At 40.0% G+C, this 19,854-nt stretch overlaps 1 protein-coding gene and 1 pseudogene across 4 annotated transcripts in view; one reads left to right on the top strand and one right to left on the bottom strand.

Moving 5' to 3' along the window:
* The first annotated feature begins 10,798 nt into the window (after positions 1–10,798).
* UBXN7 (UBX domain protein 7) overlaps positions 10,799–19,854 on the top strand; it is a 61,832-nt gene continuing 52,776 nt past the window's right edge. The window contains exons 1-2 of one of the 4 annotated variants that reach the window (XM_032336504.1): positions 10,818–10,911; positions 16,981–17,003. In XM_032336504.1, coding sequence (XP_032192395.1) covers positions 10,839–10,911; positions 16,981–17,003 — 96 coding nt within the window. In that variant the 5' untranslated portion in view covers positions 10,818–10,838. Of the gene's footprint in view, positions 10,912–16,980; positions 17,004–19,854 lie in introns of all 4 variants that reach the window. The other 3 variants (XM_032336518.1, XM_032336513.1, XM_032336525.1) reach the window with 3 other exon arrangements.
* LOC116586490 lies at positions 10,876–11,920 on the bottom strand (annotated as a pseudogene).

Raw genomic sequence — 19,854 nt, 5'->3', positions numbered from 1 at the left:
TTCCCCATAACACTAGGCCCTCTCTGGTAAGAGAGAGAGAACCAGAAATAAATACCCTTTCTACCTCCCGTCACCATGGGGCTGCATGGAAACTTGCCTTGGAGATGGGTAATGGAGAGTGGGGGCTGTCTGTGAGAACATGTATCGGAGACCAGCTCTCACATGCTGATTAGTGGCCCAAATTCATATCTCTTGTGTGATTCGGAAAGCCTCAAAATTGGGGCCCCTGGGTCGCTCAGTAGGTTAAGCGTCTACCTTCAGCTAGGTCATGATCCCAGGGTCCTGAGTTCAAGCCCCACATTGGGCTCCTTGCTCAGCAGGGAGTCTGCTTCTCCTTCTCCCTCTGCCCCTCACCCCACTTGTGCTCTCTCTCTGTCTCTCAAATAAATGAATAAATAAAATCTTTTTAAAAAAGAAAAAAAAGAAAGCCTCAAAATTACTTTGGACTTAAATTGGTCCCCATATGGTAGTGCACCTAAATGGTTGGCAGGAACAAAGGTAAATCTTCTTGAGAGAAACATGCCTTCCCCTTCGACTTCAAAGAATTTCCATAAATACTTTTGGAAAAAACTAAGCACCTCACAGTAAAAAACAAAACCAAACAAAACAATAAAACCTAAACACACACAGAAACCCAGGCACCATGTATAAAAAGCAGTATAAATCAGATAGAATATGAATAGATACTGGAATTATCAAACACGGATTAAAAATTAGTTATGAGAGACGCCTGGGTGGCTCAGTGGGTTAAGTCTCTGCCTTCAGCTCGGGTCATGATCTCGGGGTCCTGGGATCAAGCCCCACATTAGGCTCTCTGCTCAGCAGGGAGCCTGCTCCCCACCCCCACCCCCGCCTGCCTCTCTGCCTACTTGTGAGCTCTCGCTCTCTGTCAAATAAATAAATAAAATCCTTTAAAAAACAGTTATGATTATCATGTTTAAAGAAATAAGATGTTAGTTTGAAAGCATCTTCAAGAAACAAGAAATTGTTTTTTAAAAATTGACTAACCAGATTTGAAATATAAATAGAACTTATAGAAATGAAAAAAAAAAAAAAAAACAGTAATTAGGGACACCTGGGTGGCTCAGTGGGTTAAAGTCTCTGCCTTCAGCTCAGGTCATGATCCCAGGGTCCTGGGATTGAGCCCCACATCGGGCTCTCTGCTCAGCGGGGAGCCTGCTTCCTCCTCTCTCTCTGCCTGCCTCTCTGCCAAGTTGTGCTCTCTGTCAAATAAATAAATAAAATATTTTTAAAAAATACAGTAATTAAATTTTCTCAGCTATTTCAGGTGACTGTCTGGCTCAGTTGGTAGAGCATGTGACTCTTGATCTCAGGGTCACAAGTTTGAACCCCACATATGGTGCAGAGATTACTAAAAAAAAATCAATTAAAATTTCTTTTCTCAGCTATCTCAACTGATGAATGGATAAAGAAGTTTCAAAATACAAAAAAGTTGAAAGAAGAGTATAACAAACACCAATACATTACTACTTAGATCCAACAATTGTTAGCATTTTTTCATAGCAATTAGGCACTGGGTGTGTCAGCATTAAGTGTCTGCCTTTGGCTCAAGTCATGATCCCCAGAGTTCTGGGATTGAGGCTGACATCGGGCTCCCTGCTCAGTGGGAAACCTGCTTCTCCCTCTCCCACTCCCCCTGCTTATGTTCCCTCTCTCGCTGTCAAATAAATAAAATTAAAAAAAAATAATCCGTGGGCAGTTTATCAGATTCTTATAAAGTCATACATTCACCATACAACCCAACAATTCTATACCTAGGTATTTTCCCAAGAGAAGTGAAAACTTATATTTACACAACATATAAATGGGTTTGTATCCACTATATTCATAATTCCCCCTAACTGGAAACAACCCAAAAGACCTTCAACTGATGACTGGATAAACAGACCGTGGTACTTCCTTACTATGAAATTTTAGTCGTCAATAAAAAGGAATGAAATACTGACACAGGAGCAACATGCATGACTCAGAAATACATTACTCTAAGTGCAAGAAGCTGGACTCAAAAGGGTATAACCTGTGTAATTTCATTTACAGAACATTCTGGAAATAGTTAAAGCCATACGAATAGAAAACTCCAACCCTACACCAATCTTTTTTAAAGATTTTATTTATTTATTTATTTGATAGACAGAGATCACAAGTAGGCAGAGAGCCACGCAGAGAGAGAGGAAGGGAAATAGGCTCCCCGCCGAGCAGAGAGCCTGATTCAGGGATCCATCCCAGGACCCTGAGATCATGACCTGAGCCAAAGGCAGAGGCTTTAACCCACTGAGCCACCCAGGTGCCCCCCCCTACACCAATTTTTAAGTCTTGTATGAGAAGATCGAAGTTTCCATGATCAACATACTCTTCACCACTTTCCTGGTATCAAGAAGCCTGGAGACAGGCTAATTATCACTCAGACGGTTCTAGGTAAAGGTAGTGGAGGAATATTTCATCGTGTTAGAGTGAAGCTTTATGAATGGAGCAGATTCTGATTGCCTAATTAACATCCATCCCCTTCCTTCTTTCTTCCTAAAAGCACCAGACTTTAAGGAGGCATCTACCTTCCTCCACAACACCATATGCTTTACTAAACCAGTTATGTTTATCTCACATCCCTTGGCAGGGACGGCTTTAGGAACAAAATTGTGACTCAATTCAGACTGATAAATTTTGAAGGAAAGCCTTCCAAGGGACTTCTAGAAAATGTTTCTCAATTAAAAAAAAAAAAGACCTGTTAGAAGAGATGAAGTAAGTAGTTCCTTCCCCGGATTAAAAAAAAAAAAAAAAGATTTTCTTTATTTATTTGACAGAGATCACAAATAGGCAGAGGAGAGGCAGAGAGGGAAGCAGGCTCCCTGCTGAGCAGAGAACCTGATGCAGGGCTTGACCCCAGGACCCTGGGATCATGACCTGAGCTGAAGGCAGAGGCTTTAACACACTGAGCCACCCAGGTACCCCTTTCCCTGGATGTTATAGTACCTGAATGTGATGCTTGGAACTACTGTTGATATCTTGCTTTCAGCATAGGACAAAGCTCAGCCAGATGGGAAGTCAAGACAAGCAGAGCTGGAGCCCGTGGTACTGGGACAGAGACCCTGCCCTAACTTTTCTTATTATTTAAGCCAGCCAGGTTGGGATTTCCTGATTTATTACATAGTACCCTAAATGACTTAATGCCTGTCTCACGATAATACACTTTTTTGATAGTGTAATACTGGGTCCACCTGAAAGACACCGAAAAAAATAATCAAAATATTTTCATTCTTTGGATTTTCTTTTTACAGTTATGAACACACCACTTCGCAGCAGTTTTGTAAGCTCATTTTTGTTTGGGTTTAAGTTCCAGCCTCACCGCTTACATTACAGACATTTATAATTTGATGTCGTCAAATTATCACTTTTTCCTTTTATGACTTGTACTTTTATATCTTCTCGAAGAAATCTTTCCCTTCCTTAATCAGGACTTTTGTGATCCACTGGAAGGCTTTCCTGAGATCACTTTGTGTTCCACAGGAATGGCGCCCCCTGGAGTACCAAATGTGCATGGTATCACCTCCCTAAGTTAGCGGAACTGTTCTACTTAAGTCTTTCTCATAGGCCCCTAGATTCTCTTCCACAGGTTGTCAAGTTTCGCTCTTCTTAATTAAATCTTTAATAAATCTGTAATTTATTTTTGTATTTTATGTGGAGTTGAGAACCAATTTTATTTGTACACATGGATGTGTTATTCTATCCTTTCATTCACTGATTTGTGGTCACTTCTGTCACAGATGTTTGTGTCTCTGTCCAGTCCCTCTGTACTCTATTTGTCTATCTCCCACCATTTCCTCACACACTCAGTTACTATACTTTTACAATAATTCTTGGGATCTAGTGGGGTAGAACTCCCCCTTGTTCTTCTACTTCAAAAGTGTCTTGACTATTGTTGATCCTTTGTTCTTGACTTTTAAAATCACCTTATTAAAATATTTGAGAAACTGTGGTATTTTGATTGGAATAACATTGAATTTATTGATTAATATATAAAAAATTGACATCTTTATAATATTGAGTCTTCCCATACATGAATATAGATTTCTTTAATTAATGCTTATCAAACAAACTTTATCAATAAAATTTCATAATTTTTCTCATGAAACTTTGTACATTTTTGTTAAATCTATGCTTGGGTACATACTTCATGTAAACATTCTTAGTTGGTATTATGGATTTTTTTCTTACTTGCAGCTTCAAACTATTTGCTCCTCATGTTTAGGAATACAGTTTTAGAATATGTATACTGGGGGTGGGGGCACCTGGCTGGCTCAGTCAGTGGAGCATGTGACTCTTGATCTTGGGTTGTAAATTCAAGCCCCATGTTGAGCATGAAGCCAACTGAAATAAAACAAAATAAAATAAAACGTGTATATTGGTTTTATATCCAGAAATATACCTGAACTTTTTTATGGATTCTAAAACTTGTCTGTTGGTTCTCTTAGATTTTCTGTGTAACCATATAATCTATAATAATACTTTTAAATTTCTTTTAAAATTCTTTTACATAGTCTTTTTCTCTCTATTTATTTATTTGAAAGAGAGAGAGTGAGCATGAGAGGGGGAAAGTCAGAGGGAGAAGCAGACTCCCTGCTCAGCAGGGAAGCCAATGTGGGATCCAGGACCATGACCTGACCTGAAGGCAGTCGCTCAACCAACTGAGCAACCCAGGCCCCCATCTTTTTCTCTTTTTAAAAGATGTTATTTATTTATTTGAGAGATAGTATGCAAGAGAGAGAGCATGAGCAAGGAGGAGGGGTAGAAAAAGAGGGAGAAGCGGACTCCCCACTGAGCAGGGAGCTGGACAATGGACGACATGGAATCATGACCTGAGCTGAGGGGACGCCTGGGTGGCTCAGTCTGTTAAGCGTCTGCCTTCAATCCAGGTCATAATCCCAGGGTCTTGGGATAGAGCCTGGATCAGGCTCCTTGCTCAGTGGGAAGCCTGCTTCTCCCTCTGCCTGCCACTCCCTCTGCTTGTGCTCTATCTCTCTGACAAATAAATTTAAAAAAATCTTTTTAAAAAAATGGCCTGAGCCGAAGGCAGACACTTAACCGATTGGGCCACCCACGCACCCCATATTCTTTCTTGTCTTACTGCTAAGGCTAGAATTTCCAGTATACTGGTTGACTAGAAATAGGGATAGAGTGCATACTTTACATGTTTTATTAAGTATAATGCTGTTTGCTCTGTACTTTTGGTAAATTTATTTTATTAGGTTGAAGAAGTTTCTTTCTCTACCTAGATTAAGTATTTTTTGTTGTTTTGTGAAGGGATATTGATTTATATCATTGGTTTTTCTGTATCTGATCAAATCAATCAAATGGCTTCTCTTATTCGTTCCACCATTATGAATTACATTGAAAGATCTTTTTACTGTAAAATTATGCTTGTATTCCCGAGATAGATCTATTAAAAATATATTCGTGTATGCATGTGCGTGTGTGTGTGTAACTGGCTTTCTAAATATTTGTTTAATATTTTTGTTTTTGTAACCTTATGTGAGATTGAGCTTTCATCTGCTGCTTTGTTTGGTTTTGATAATAAGGTTCTCCTAACCTCATAGAAGGAGGGGTTTGTCCCCTTTGTTTCTCTCTCTGGAATAATTTGTGTATTATTTATGCATAATAATTGCATATTAGGATTATCTGCCTCTTATTTTTTTGATAGAAATCACCTATAAAATCATCTGGGTCTGGCTGTTTATTTGAGTGGTAGTTTCATTAATTGTCATAAGTCTACTCATAGTTGAATCAGTTTTGGCAAATTTTATTTTTCCAAGAAGCTGCCATTTATTCATTTCCTAATTCATTGGCTTAAAATTGTTCATAATATTCCTTTATCTTTAAAATTGCTGCTGTATCTGCTATGTTCCATTTTTTCATTATTTCAATATTGTTTGTCTTTTTCTTTTTTTTCTTAATATAATTTGCCAAAGGATTTAAATTTTACTTGTTAACTTCACAGATTTAGAGTTTGGTATGTGGATCCTCTTTTTTTCCTTCTCTTTATTGATTCCTGCATTTTCCCCTTCAAATTTCCCTAGGTTTACCCTTTTGCTCCATTAGTAACTTTTTAAAAAAAGATTTCATTTATTTATCTGAGAGAGATAGAGAAAATGTGAGTGGGGAGAGGAGCAGAGGAAGGACGAGCAGACTCTGCCCTGAGTGCAGAGCCCAAGGTGGGGCTCAATTCCACAACCCTGAGATCATGAGTCGGGCTGGAATCAAGAGTTGGATGTCTAACCAACTGCGCTACCCAGCTAACTACTTCATTAGATGTTGAACTACTCATTTTCTAATCTTCTCTAATATAAACATTTAAGTTTACATACTTTTCCTTTAGGTACTATGAAAACTCTATGCCACAAATTTTGATATATGTTGCCATGATCATTCAGTTTTAAATACTTTCCACTTTCCCTTAGTGCCTATCAACTTCCCTTTGCCCCTCCAAACCTACTCTCTTCCTTCCTTCTCTACCCTGTTCTCTGGCCCACAGGCTGCCTATACGGACATCAGTGGGCTGCTGTGCCCTCTGTCCCCAGTGGGGATTCCTGGCAGGAGATAAAACGAGAGGAGAGCAAGGTCAGAATATTTCTTTCCCTGGTCTCTTCTTTGAGATTGCCTCAGCTTGATTACATCCCTTGAGAGGTCATGCTTGGGAAAAGGTGGCCTGCTCTACAAATATGATTCGCTGTCCTTTCGGATTCTGGTAAGACCTCTCTTATCCCTTTGGACCTACAGGTTGTGACTATTCTGCTGTCGCAGATCCCAGATCCTCCACTGACCCTTGATTCCCACATATCCCACCTACCCTATACCTTTAAGATGTGTTCTTTTATAAATCATTTGAATGACATCTGTTATCTGTTGGTACTCTGGAGGAGACACCATTTTTATTTTGTCTTTGGTCCGAGAGTTATTTAGAAGTTTGTTTTTAACTTTCCAGGTATATGAATTTCTTTTTAAGTTATTGTTTTAAAATAATTTCTAATTTAACCCATATGTATTCAGAAAACATGTTCTGTATTATAATGGTTATTTGACATTTGTTGAGACTTGTGGTCAATTTTTATTTTATTCCACATATACTTGAATAGAATAAGTATTTTCTGTATCTTTACTACTTTTGCCTGAGAGAAGAGGGTTATATAATTGCATATGTCAAATTTCTTCTTTAAACATTAATTTTTTTATACACCCTTTAGACAATATTATTGGGTACATACAGGTTTGGAATTATTTTATGTTTCTGATTACTTGTTCTTTTTGCCATTATATAGTGACTCTCTTTATCTCTGATGATATATTTTGCTTTAAAATTTATCTTGTCTGAAATTAATACAGCTACTCCAGCCTTCATTTTCTTAATACTACCTCTGTATATCTTTTTTACTTTCTCCTTCAATCTTTCTCCTTACATTTTTGTTATGTCTTGTGTCAACAGTTGAATTTTTTTTTTTTAAAGATTTTATTTATTTATTTGACAGAGAGAAATCACAAGTAGACGGAGAGGCAGGCAGAGAGCGAGAAAGGGAAGCAGGCTCCCTGCTGAGCAGAGAGCCCGATGCGGGACTCGATCCCAGGATCCTGAGATCATGACCTGAGCCGAAGGCAGCGGCTTAACCCACTGAGCCACCCAGGCACCCAACAGTTGAATTTTTAAAAACTGTCTAATATAGTTATGTTTTTTAAACAAAAGAAATATTGTCATTTACAATCAAAGTATAGTACATTTGTCTAGGATTCAAGGAATTGGGATTCTAGGCTCTGCCCTATTGTTTTGTAACCTTAACTCTCTCAAACTCTGAATCTCAGAAGAGTCATGATAAAATGCTAGTGTTGAATCAGATTATGTTGATTATCTCTTCTAGCTCATTTACTGTCATTCCATTAAAGTACAGTAACATGTTACAGATTGTTTTAAAACTAGACCTAAAATTAAAAACAAATCCTAGTGTAATTTGGTGAGATAATTCAAATAGTAATCGATGTTTAGCTTTGGGATATTTACCCTTTATTATTAAAAATTTTCAATTTTTCAGAGTGCCTGGGTGACTTAGTTGAGCATCAGCCTTGGGTCATGGTCCTGCGGTCCTGGGATCGAGCTCCACCTCAGGCTCCCTGCCTGTTTCTCCCTCTCCTCCCTGCTTATGCTCTCTCTCACTATCTCTATTTCTTTCTCTCAAATAAATATTCTTAAATTTCTTTAAGTTTTTCATTATTCAACATATAATATTTTTGCAGTTTTTCTGAGGATAGTCCATTAAAAAATATTTTCTATGATTTGAAGAATGTATTTAAATATACTTTCTTGGGCTACCTGGGTGGCTCAGTCATTAAGTGTCTGTCTTTGGTTCAGGTCATGATCCCAGGGTCCTGGGATTGAGACCCCTGTCGGGCTCCCTGCTCAGCTTCTCCCCCTCCATCTGCCTCCACCGCCCCCCGCCCCCAGGTCATTCTCTCTCTCACTCTCTCAAATAAATAAATAAATTATTTTTTAAAAAAAGAAAAAAAATTAAAGAAAAAAATGAAGGTTTATTTATTTGGGTGGGGGGAAGAAAGTGCAAGGAGGAGGGGCAGCGGGAGACAGAGAGTCTTTTTTTTTTTTTTTTAAGATTTTATTTATTTATTTGTCAGAGAGAGAGCACAAGCAGAGGGAGGAACAGGCAGAGCAGGCAGAGAGGCAGGCTCCCCTCCGAGCAGAGAGCCCAATGCAGGCCTCAATCCCAGGACCCTGGGATTATGCCCTGAGCCAAAGGCAGACACCCAGCTGACTGAGTCACCCAGGTGTCCAAAGGAGACAGAGAGAGTCTGAAGCTGACTCCATGGTAAGCATAGCTTACTGGCTCCATCTTCTGAGCCTGAGATCACGACCTGAGCTGAAATCAAGAGTCAGATGCTTAACTGACTCACAGTCGCCCAGTCACCCCATGGAGTGTGCAACTCTTGATCCCAGAGTTGTGAGTTCAAGTCCCACATTGGGTATAGAGCTTACTTTAAAAAAAAACCCAAAATTTTAATAAAACAGTAAGTAAGGGCAACCCTGGCAGGACCCCTCTCACTCTTGAGAGCTTTTCCTGTACCCTCACTTAATAAAACTCTTACCACTTTACTCACTCTCAAAAAAAAAAAAAAAATTAAAAAGTAATGAAGAGGTCACACTGTTTCTTGCCCTTGTTTTCCTCTTTTTTGTACTTCTGTGTCAGTGTGAGCCAAACAGCTTCCCAAATCTATGACTAGTCCTTAGGAGTCCCCAACACACCCAGAGAACTGCAGCAACCTGTAGGTGCTAGGACCAATCTTTGTTATTTAGTTGACAATACTCTTGATCAGGAGTCCGTTTTCTGATATCATATCAATCATATCTTCAATCATAAGATATCAGTCATATCTTTCTGAAGCTCTAACCTTATAGTTATCTTGACTTGACTTGGTTATTTCTTAATTCTCCCCAACTGCACATTTACACACTCTGAGGATGGGTTAGTTTTCCAGATGACTCCTCTCATGTTTTACTGGGCCATTTTCTTATGTAGATGCAAAATATGTGTGGTTGGGAGGTTAGAACCTAAATTAAGTCTCCTTAATTTTATTCTCATAAATAAAGGGAGGGATCATCAATTTTTAGTGCACCCTTATAATTGTTTTTAAAATGTAAGTAATGTATTAATATTATCTTTGTTTACAAATAAAAGATGGGGCAACTGGATGAATCTGTGGGTTGAGCCTCCCTCCCACTCTTGATTTCTGCTCTCAGGTCAAGACCTCAGAGTCATGAGATCCAGCCACACTCTCTCAGCTCTCAGTGAGTTTGCCTGCCCCTCTCCTTCTGCCCTCTCCCAACTCACCTGCAAACGCTCTCTCTAAAATAAATAAATAAAATCTTTTTTTAAAAATAAAGGGTTAAAAACACTCGAAGTCCCCCTTTTCCATCCCCTTTATTGCTTCCCTCTCTAGGGGTCATCAGTATCCTTTTGAGTACAACTTTCCAGTGCCCGCTCTCTCTCTCTCTCTATGTATATATATACACACTGTATATACAAAAACATTTTTATTTTTACCTAAATGACACCTCCTCGTTTTATAGGTGAGAAAACGAAGTGAGACCTTGAAGGGAGACATGGGTTGACAAATTTATTGAAGGAAAGTGGACTGGACAATCATTTATTTAAATCTGCTGTATGTCAGACTCTGCACCCAGTGCTTTATTGGCATGAAGGGTTCTGTAATTTTACTTTTGTTGGATGGGTCGTCGCACTGGTTAGCTAGGCAATTAGTTTAGGGGTTGGAGAGCAGGTGCGAAAGACGCTTCAGTGCGATGAGTGTAGGATTTGTATTTTGATAGGAGCTGCAAAAAACCTAGCAGAGGACCATGGAGCTGCAAAAAAAGAAGAAGGAAAAACTGTCATCGGCAGTTGGATCTGTCAATAAAACTTGTGAAGTTGAAACGCAAAGAACCTATTACCTGCCGAGCCCGAAGTTTATTGCGGAAACCAGGAACAGATACCGCGCCTGTCAGACTGGCCTTGGAGCTTGAATAGGAAGGAACCAAAGGTTGTAAAGGATGCTGCCAGGAGGCAGCAACCGGGCAGCCCACCAACGGGGAAAGCAGAGAGCGCTCCCGGACCGGTCTAGAAGTGCGCCTGCGCCGACCGCCGCGAGGGGGGCGGGGCGGGAGGGGCGGAGCTTGGGGGCGGTCAATGAGCATGCGCAAACCGTGCGGCGAGGTGGGGGAGGGCGGTCCGTGTGTGTCTGTGTTGTTGTTCGGCGGCAGCGGCGGCGGCGGTAAGATGGCTGCCCACGGGGGCTCCGCGGCGTCGTCGGCGCTGAAGGGGTTAATTCAGCAGTTCACCGCCATCACCGGTAAGAGACGCGGTTACCGGAAGGTGGAGAGTGGGGTCTGGAGCGGACGGCCGTTCCGTCCCGGGCTTCCTCTTACCTTCATGCATTTCTCCCTCGGGCTTTACCCACAGCTCCCGTCCTCCCTTCTGAGGAAGAGGCGACGACGGCGTCGGGTCTCCGGGTTCAGGCGGGAGACAGCCCCCCCCCGCGCACCCCATACCTCGTTCTCGGCCTCCTCACAGTGTGGAGGGAGACACCCCCACTACCCCCAACGCCCCCCTTGTCAGTCGAGACCCGGGGAATGGGCCGATCTCATCCGCCCCCGCCGGCCCGGGGACCTGGGGGCGGGAGAGGTGGGGGGCCGCACCCGGGCCACCGCCCTCCTCCTCCTTCATCACCTTCTCTTCTCTGTGCAGCTCTGGGGTGCAGTGCATCTCTTACCTCCTTTTTCCATTCTTCCTCGGCCAGGTCATTCTCCCCCAGTCCCTGGCCTGCCCTTCCCCTTTCTGGGCCCCTCAGAGCCATCGCCGTGGCCCTGGCGTGCTCGGGCCCTCCCGCCTTAACGGCGAGACTGGTGGGTTCGGCAGTGCCTTTACCGATCCTGGGGGATAGGCCGCTAGAAGGGGGGTTGCTGAGGAGTACCTTTAAGACAGAGGTTTTAAGAGAAGAATGAGGGGGACCCCCCCCAACCTTAATAGGGAAGGCCTGGAGGAATCCTGGGTGGCGTTTCCCACCTCCCCATAATAAAATCATAAAGACTGGGACGATGGCGCCGGAGCCTCCCGCTGATTAAATAGGGATGGCGGCAGAAACTTCTTTGAGAGAAAGTCAGTTTTGGGGTGTCAGCATCCCCCAAATCCTCGGTTATTCTTTCCCTTTGGACCCCTGAAAAGGGCACACGGAGATCCTCTTACCGCCTGGAGGAAAGGCCCTAAGCCATTCTATGAATTCTCTATGCCTTGTTTCTCTCTGATGGTGCTGAACTTTTTTTGCATGAGTTATTAGAGGGCGGAGCAAATGATGAAGTTCTCTGTGGAGTGATTTGAGAGAAGAGTACTCCATGTGCCTGAGTGTAATTTTGCCGTTCTAGTTTGTCATTTTGGAAGGAGGTTAGAATGTTAGTTCCCTGAGTAGATCTATACTTAATCTTGTTATTTCTTAGATGCAGAGAATGTTTCTACTGTTATTGTACCTAGAGTTTGACATGTAAGATCTGATTAAGTAAAATTTTATATTGTTCTACCCAGACAGTTGTATGCGCGTTGATGTTTTATAATTTAAAGCTAGTTTTATCTTTTGCTCTGCAATGACAACTAGACGTTTGATGCGTTATCTAGATGCTGGGCATGAAACATCACGTCAAAATTGGCAAAGTAAAATTGCAGTAAAATTGGGATGAGGAATGAAATGATCAACTTTTCTTAATATATTAAAATTTTTGTGATTGGACTGTTAAGGATGTAATGCATTTCCCAGATTGCTGTTATTGGGAAAATTAGAAAATTATTGTATATATAAGTTAGTATTGGCAGCATTACCTTTTTATAGAAAAATCTTTGTAGTGAATCAGATGTAGAAGGAATTATTAATTTTTAGATTTTTCTAGAGTTGGTTTAAGATGCCATCTATTTAATTTCAGTTTTTTATGTTAATCACCTCCACTTCAGGATCTCAGACCGTTTCTATGCTAACGACCACCCCTTCAGGAACTCAGAACCTCACATTATTTTTTCTAATTCAGCATTTTTGTTAGATATGGACAAAACCCAAAGTGTGAGATAAAACGTCTCACTTGCTTTAAATTCTGTTTCTGTCTGCTAACTTACATGGCTTGTTTCCTGGCCACAGGCCTTTCTGTTCCTGAATCAGGTTGGAGACCCTTAGTAGACAATGGTATCTGGAAGTCTGCAAAAGGGAAAATACCTTAGATTGTTCTTAATGTATTATGAATTTCTACTAATAATTCTGGGGATTCTGGGGCTCCTGGAAGGCTCAGTCACAAGAGCATGCGACCCTTGAGCTCAGGGTCATGAGTTCGAGTCCCATACTGGGTGTAGAGATTACTTAAATTAAAAAAAAAAATAAATTCAGAGATTTTTTTTTTAACAAAACAGTGATTGTTAGAAACACATGATTAACTCCTTTAGTCTTTTTCACATATTTTAAAAAAGAAAGTTAGGGGTTCTGTCCACATGTATTAAATTGTAGATTTTATGATAAAAGGGCATTTGATATTTATTCATTGTTGACTGAATTAAATTGACCTTAAGAGCTTTTGCTGTGCTTTCAAAAAGATTTTACTTCTCTGGAAGCTCAACATTATGGTGAAAGCAATGCATTTTAAAAAATGTGAGCCTTACCTTTTCTGTGGCATTTAAAAATAGAACAGAAGGGGCGCCTGGGTGGCTCAGTGGGTTAAAGCCTCTGCCTTCAGCTCAGGTCATGATCCCAGGGTCCTGGGATCGAGCCCCGCATGGGGCTCTCTGCTCAGCAGGGAGCCTGCTTCCTCCTCTCTCTCTGCCTGCCTCTCTGCCTCCTTGTGATCTCTGTTTGTCAAATAAATAAATAAATAAAATATTTAAAAAAAAAAAATAGAACAGAAAATTGAAAGAATTTTAAGTCTTATTTCTCATTAAATAGAACAGATTTCTCTATATGATGTGTGAGTATTAAGTAATGATGGATTTTTTTCTTATTTTTACTTGAGTATAGTTAAGACAATATTGTATTAGCTTTAGGTGTAATGACTGATTTTTTTGAATTTTATTTTTATTTATATAAAGATTTTTATTTTTTGAGAGAGAGCATACGTGTACAAACACGAGCAGAGAGGAGGGTCAGAGGGAGAGGGAGAATCAAGACTCCCCGGAGCAGGGCTCCATCCCAGGATCCTGAGATATGAGTGGCGCCAAAGCAGACCCTTAATGGACTGAGCCATCCAGGTGCCCCTATTTTTATTTATTTATTTTTAAGTAGGCTCCATGCCCAATGTGGGGCTTGAACTTGCAACCCTGAGATTAAAAGTCGTACGCTGTACTGACTGAGCCAGCCAGGCACCCTGACTCTGATTTAAAAAAAAAAACTTAAATCACACACGTACAAAAATCACAACATGAAATGATTTTGAAAAAAGTAAAAACTAATCTTTCATAACAACAATATTTTTTTTAAGATTTTATTTATTTGATAGAGAGAGCATAAGCAGGGGGAGTGGCAGGCAGAAGGAGAGGGAGAAGCAGATTCCCTGCCAAGCAGGGAGCCTGATGCCAGCTGCATCCTAGGACCCCGTATCACGACCTGAGCTGAAGGCAGAAGCCCAACTAACTGAACCACCCAGGCGCCCCTCACAACAGCAATATTATTTATTTTACATATTATCTTCCGATTCTTGTTTGCACACTTTTGTTTTTATTTTTTAAAGATTTTATTTATTTGTCAGAAAGAGAGTGAACACAAGCGGGTGGAGTAGCAGGCAGAGGGAGAAGCAGGCTCCTTGCTGAGTAAGGAGCCTGGTGTGGGACTCAATTCTGGATCCTCGGATTGTGACCTGAGCCAAAAGCAGACGCTTAACCCATTGATCCACTGAGACGTTCCATACTTACTTTTATTTTTATTATTATTTTTTCTTATTTTTACATTGTGGATCATAGTATACATAATTTAGAATTCAAAGATTTTCAGTTACTATTACATCATAAATATTTTTTCTGTGATCAAACTCTGATAAGCAAGTAGCCAAGAGAAGTTAGTCTTTGTAATATTCAGATTGAGAAACTGTATACCTTTACGATTGATATTAGAGTCATTTGAAGTTGTATAGAAAACCAGTCCTGTTACTTTATGGTCTACTACATTTTATGGTATTATTCAGTTTGATCTCCCTTGATATTCATCATACTTGGGTTTGAATGACTGTTGACTGCTTTCAAAAGCCCTATCAGATTTTTTTTTTTAAAGATTTTATTTATTTATTTGTCTGAGAGAGAGAGAGAGAGTGCACGCAAGCAGGGGAGCAACAGGCAGAGCAGGCAAAGGGAGAAGCAGGCTCCCCACTGAGCCTGATGTGGAGTACCAATAAATTCAGCATTGATAGACTACTGTGTACCTGGTATGGTTCAGGTCCTGGGAATACTACTATTGGCAAGACAAGGTGTCTGTTAAGACAAGGTGCTTTAACCAAAAAGCATAAAGGTTAATGGGAATACAGACATATAAATAGGTATTATAATACAATGGGAGAATGGTAGGTAGCTATTATGGGAGCACAAAAGATGGAGGTAAAGGTTTCCAAGAAGAAATAATTTCTTAGCTAAAACTTAAAGGAGATGGCTAATGAACTTAAATAAAAGAAACAAAGAAAAAAGAGGAGAGGTGTTTCTGACAGAAGGAACATGTACAAAGGTCTGGAGGAGAGAAGGACAGATATACACACATATAGAAACCAGAAAGAAGAGACAGTAGATTTGGGGAGTTGATCATTCTGAATGAATAGGGCATAGCTAATGGGACATGCAGTAAATTAAGCTGAAGATATAAGTGGGTGGGTGCCAGATTAGGAAGGGCTTTGCAACCCATGTTAAATCTTGGCTTTATTCTGAGTGTAGTGTGGAGTCAATGAAAAATTTAATTGGGGGAGTAACATAACCAGATTTAGATTTTTTAGAAAGAGCTGCTTAGCTATACTGGAAAACAGGTAGGTATCAAGATCAGTAAAAGGTTGTTGCTTTTACTTTTTTTTTTTTTTTTTGAAGATTTTATTTATTTATTTGTCAGAGAGAGAGAGATAGAACGCGCGCGAGCGTGAGCACAGGCAGGCAGAGAGGCAGAGGGAGAAGCAGGCTCCCTGCCGAGCAAGGAGCCTGATGTGGGACTCGATCCCAGGATGCTGGGATCATGATCTGAGCCGAAGGCAGCCGCTTAACCAACTGAGCCATCCAGGTGTCCCGAAGGCTGTTGCTTTAATGCAAGAAAAACACTGGTGTCCTTACTGAATTAAGTTTGTGGCAGAAAAGTGGAAAATAAGGGAACAAAACTACAGGAAGAAGTCAGAGGAGTCAGAATGAAGCCTCAGATTCTGTTTTGGACATCTAGGTATGTAATGGGGCTATTTGTGAAGGTTGTGGAATAGTAGAACAGGTTTGGGAAGAAGATGGTTAGTTCAGTTTCAGATAAGTTGCTGCCTCTGAGACTTCAAGTGGACTCTTCAATAAGCAGATGAAAGAGTGATATCTGAGGAGTTATAGTGATGGCTTTTGAGCTGTAAATGTGAATAGCATCTTGTAGGAGAGAGTGTACTGTGAGAAAACAGTAGGCTCCAGGACACAAAGCTGAAGGAACACTAACATCTGACACAGCGCAAAGAAAGTATAAAGAAACCAAACATCTCGGAGGAAGACTAGGAGAATGTAATGGTACTTCCAACATCAGGAGTTTGGCAGTAAGTCAGATATTGTGCAGGCACCTGAAACCAGAAATCATTGAATATTTATAGATTTTTTAAGAGGGTGGGAGGGACAGTGGAAGAGGGAGAGAGAGAATCTTAAGCAGGCTCCATGACTAGCGAAGAGCCAGATAATCAAGCTGGATCTCACAACCCTGAGATCACTCTCAACTGACTGGGTGGCCCAGACTCACCCTGGTGGAAGATATCTTAAAAACCATCTAGACCAATTTCTAAGTTAATAAAATGAGATGTAAAATGACTTAGGGTTATATGTCCAGGACCGTGCTCATCAAACTTTTTTGGAGTGAAGGTCCACCTTTTTTTTTTTTTTTTTTTTTTTTTTTTAAATTTTCAGTCTTCATGGACCAGTACTTGTATAAAATACAATAAAAATTAATTGCTTGAAAAATGAAAAAGAAAACCAAAAGATAAACCCAAATACTTTTAAAAATTAAGGTATAATTTGCATACAGTAAAATCTGCCCTTTTTATTGTGTATTGAGCGTGATAAATGTGTACAATTCTGTAACCACAGTGAGGTTGCAAAATAGTTCTGTCATCCTCAGAAAATTCCTCCTGCCCCTTTGTAGTTAGTCCCTCCCCCCATCTATAGCCTAATCTTTTTGTCTATTGTTTTTCTTTTCCAGAATGTCGTATAAATGGAATCACAGTATGTAGCCTTTTGAGTCTGGCTTCTTTCACTTAGCATATTGCATTTGAGATTCATTCATATTGTTGTGGTATGACTAGTTCCTTCCTTTTTATTGGTGAATAGTAAAGCATTGAATGGATATGCTACAATTTGTTTATCCATTTATTAAGTGAATGGATAATTGCGCTGTTTTCAGTTTGGGAGATTATAAATAAAGCTGCTAAAAACATTAGCATACGATTGTGTGAATGTAAGTTTTCATTTCCCTTGGATAAATATCTCGAGTGGTATAATTGGATTATATGCTAGGTATGTAACTTTAAGAAATTGCCAGGAGCACCTGGGTGGCTCAGTGGGTTAAAGCCTCTAACTTCGGCTCGGGTCATGGTCCCGGGGTCCTGGGATCGAGCCCCACATTGGGCTCCCAGCTCAGCGGGGAGCCTGCTTCCTCCTCTTTCTCTCTGCCTGCCTCTGTGCCTACTTGTAATCTGTCTGTCAAACAAATAAAATTAAAAAAAAAAAAAAAAAAAGAAATTGCCAAACTGTTTTCCAGGGTCACAAGTACCATTGCCATCATCAATGTATGAGAGTTCAGTTGCCCATTTGATACTTTTATTTTTTTTATTATTGTTTTATTTTTATTGTTTTTTTTCTTCATTTGGTATTTTTAATTTTTTGAAGTCATTTTAATAGGTGTGTAATGGTATAGTATTGTAGTTTTAATTTGCATTTCCCTAGTGACTAATGATATTGGGAGTTTTTTCATATGATAATTTGCCATCCGTAAGTCTTTCAAGCCTGAACTTTTAAATATTAGATTCCACAGACATAAAATTACTCTATCGTTATAAAAGTTTCTAAATGCTTACACTGGAATTTCTGTTTAATCTTGTCATGGACTAGAGATAGCTGGTCTGAGGATCACACTTTGGGTAGCACAGTCTTAGGTAATGGCGGAACAGGGACTAGATTTCTGGTGTCTACTCCAAGGCCTGTGCATTTTTCACCATATTACTACTACCCTCACTATAGTTTCCTTTAGTTGATCCAACAAAAATTAGCTTTGTTGATCTGTCCCCTAACTCAGTCATTTCATTTCTCTTATACTTCCTAAATTTAGTTTTCTCAGTATAAGGTTGGATTTCTTTTCTTTTCTTTTTTTTTTTTTTTTTAGTGTTTTCAATTCCTGAATGCTTAAAAACTTAATAAGGATGGGAGACTGATGAAGTTAAGTTTTACTCTACTTCTTGCAACTATCACTCACTCCTGTTTTCTAGGTGGACAGTCTGGCTTACTTTGTTATCATTTCTGGGAGAAAAGTAGAACTAAAAAGCAGTCTCTTTTGTGTCTTTATCATTTCTGTTCTCTGTCCTTCTGGAGTAATAAGGACTATATAGAGGGATTCTTTTCTCTCTTTCTGACTGCTCTACTTTGGTTCCTTGAAAGTAGTGGAGAGACTAATTTTTTCTATTTTCTATCCTTCTGGGATAATAAGGGCTCTGTAGAGGGATTCTTCTCTTTTTCTTTTCTTTTCTTTCTCTCTCTCTCTCTGACTTCTCTACTTTGGTTCCTTGAAAGTAGTGGAGAGACTGATTTTTTTGGCACTTGAAAGTGATATAAAGAATAGGCATAAGGAACTACTGTAGTTTGGAAGGTCTCTTGATTTCTTTCTTCCAGCTGTGGTGGAGATGTGGGCTACATTACAGGTTTTGGGCTATTTCCTTTATCAAGTCATTAATGGAGAGAGAGTGAACTAAGAGGCAGCAGCAATGAAATGGCCACTGGTAAATTGTATACCACAGGCTGGGTTAAATAATGCACTTTGGTGCCATTAGCAGGCTTAAAACAGATGGAAGAAGAAAAAGATAAGGGGTAAATAGGGTTCATGTAGTGAGAAATAGTAAAGTGGAGCTCCTGCCATAGATGATGGATTGAATTTTTGTGTGCCTCCCTCCTCCAATTGTATATGTTGAGATCCTAAACCTTCAGTGTGGTGGTATCAGGAGGTGGGTGCCTTTGGGAAATGATTAGGTCATAAGGATGGAGCTCTTAAGAATGGGACTAGTATCCTTAAAAAACAGACCCCAGGGACTTCTCATCCCCCTTCTGTGAGGACACAGTAAGAAGACAACTGTCTTTTTTTTTAATATACTTGAAAAAGAATTTTTTCTTTCTTTCCTTTTTTTTTTTTTTTAATATTTTCTTTATTTGAGAGAGAAAGAGAGCATGAAAAGGGGGAGGGTCGGAGGGAGAAGCAGACTCCCTGTTGAGCAGGGGGACTGATGTGGGACTAGATCTGGGATTCTAGGGTCATTACCTGAACTGAAGGCAGTTGTTTAACCAACTGAGTCATGCAGGCACCTCAAAATTTTTTATTTTCTTAAGTAATCTTTACATCCAGTGTAGGGCTCAGACTCCCAACCCCAAGATCAAGAGTTGCATGCTCTACTGACTGAGCCAGCAAGGCACCCCAAGACAGCTGTCTTTGAAACAAGAAGCAGGCCTGTACCACATACCAAGTCTGCTGGAGCCTTTATCTTGGACTTCCCAGCCTCCAGAGCTGTGAGAAAGAAGTATTTGTTGTTTAAGCCACCCAGTCAAAGGTATTTTTGTTAGACCGACCTGAACACAGTAAGATGCAGGGTTAGATTAAGCTATCCTGTTGCTGCCTATAATATTGAGACCTCAAAATAAGCCTATTTAAACAAGTGCACAGATAGTTTAAATCTGCAAACTTGTGTTATTAGTCCCTCCCCCATTAAAAAAGATATGTTTTTTATTCTGAGTATAATAAGGTAGAAGTTCAAATTTTCTATAGCTGACCTATCAGAAATAGTTGTTACCTCTGAATATATAGGTAAAACTTGCA

The sequence above is a fragment of the Mustela erminea genome, chromosome 1 (assembly GCF_009829155.1).
Source record: "Mustela erminea isolate mMusErm1 chromosome 1, mMusErm1.Pri, whole genome shotgun sequence".
NCBI classification, from domain to species: Eukaryota; Metazoa; Chordata; class Mammalia; order Carnivora; family Mustelidae; genus Mustela; species Mustela erminea.
The sequence above is the reverse complement of the archived record's forward strand: the minus strand, read 5'-3'. Positions and strand labels throughout refer to the sequence as shown.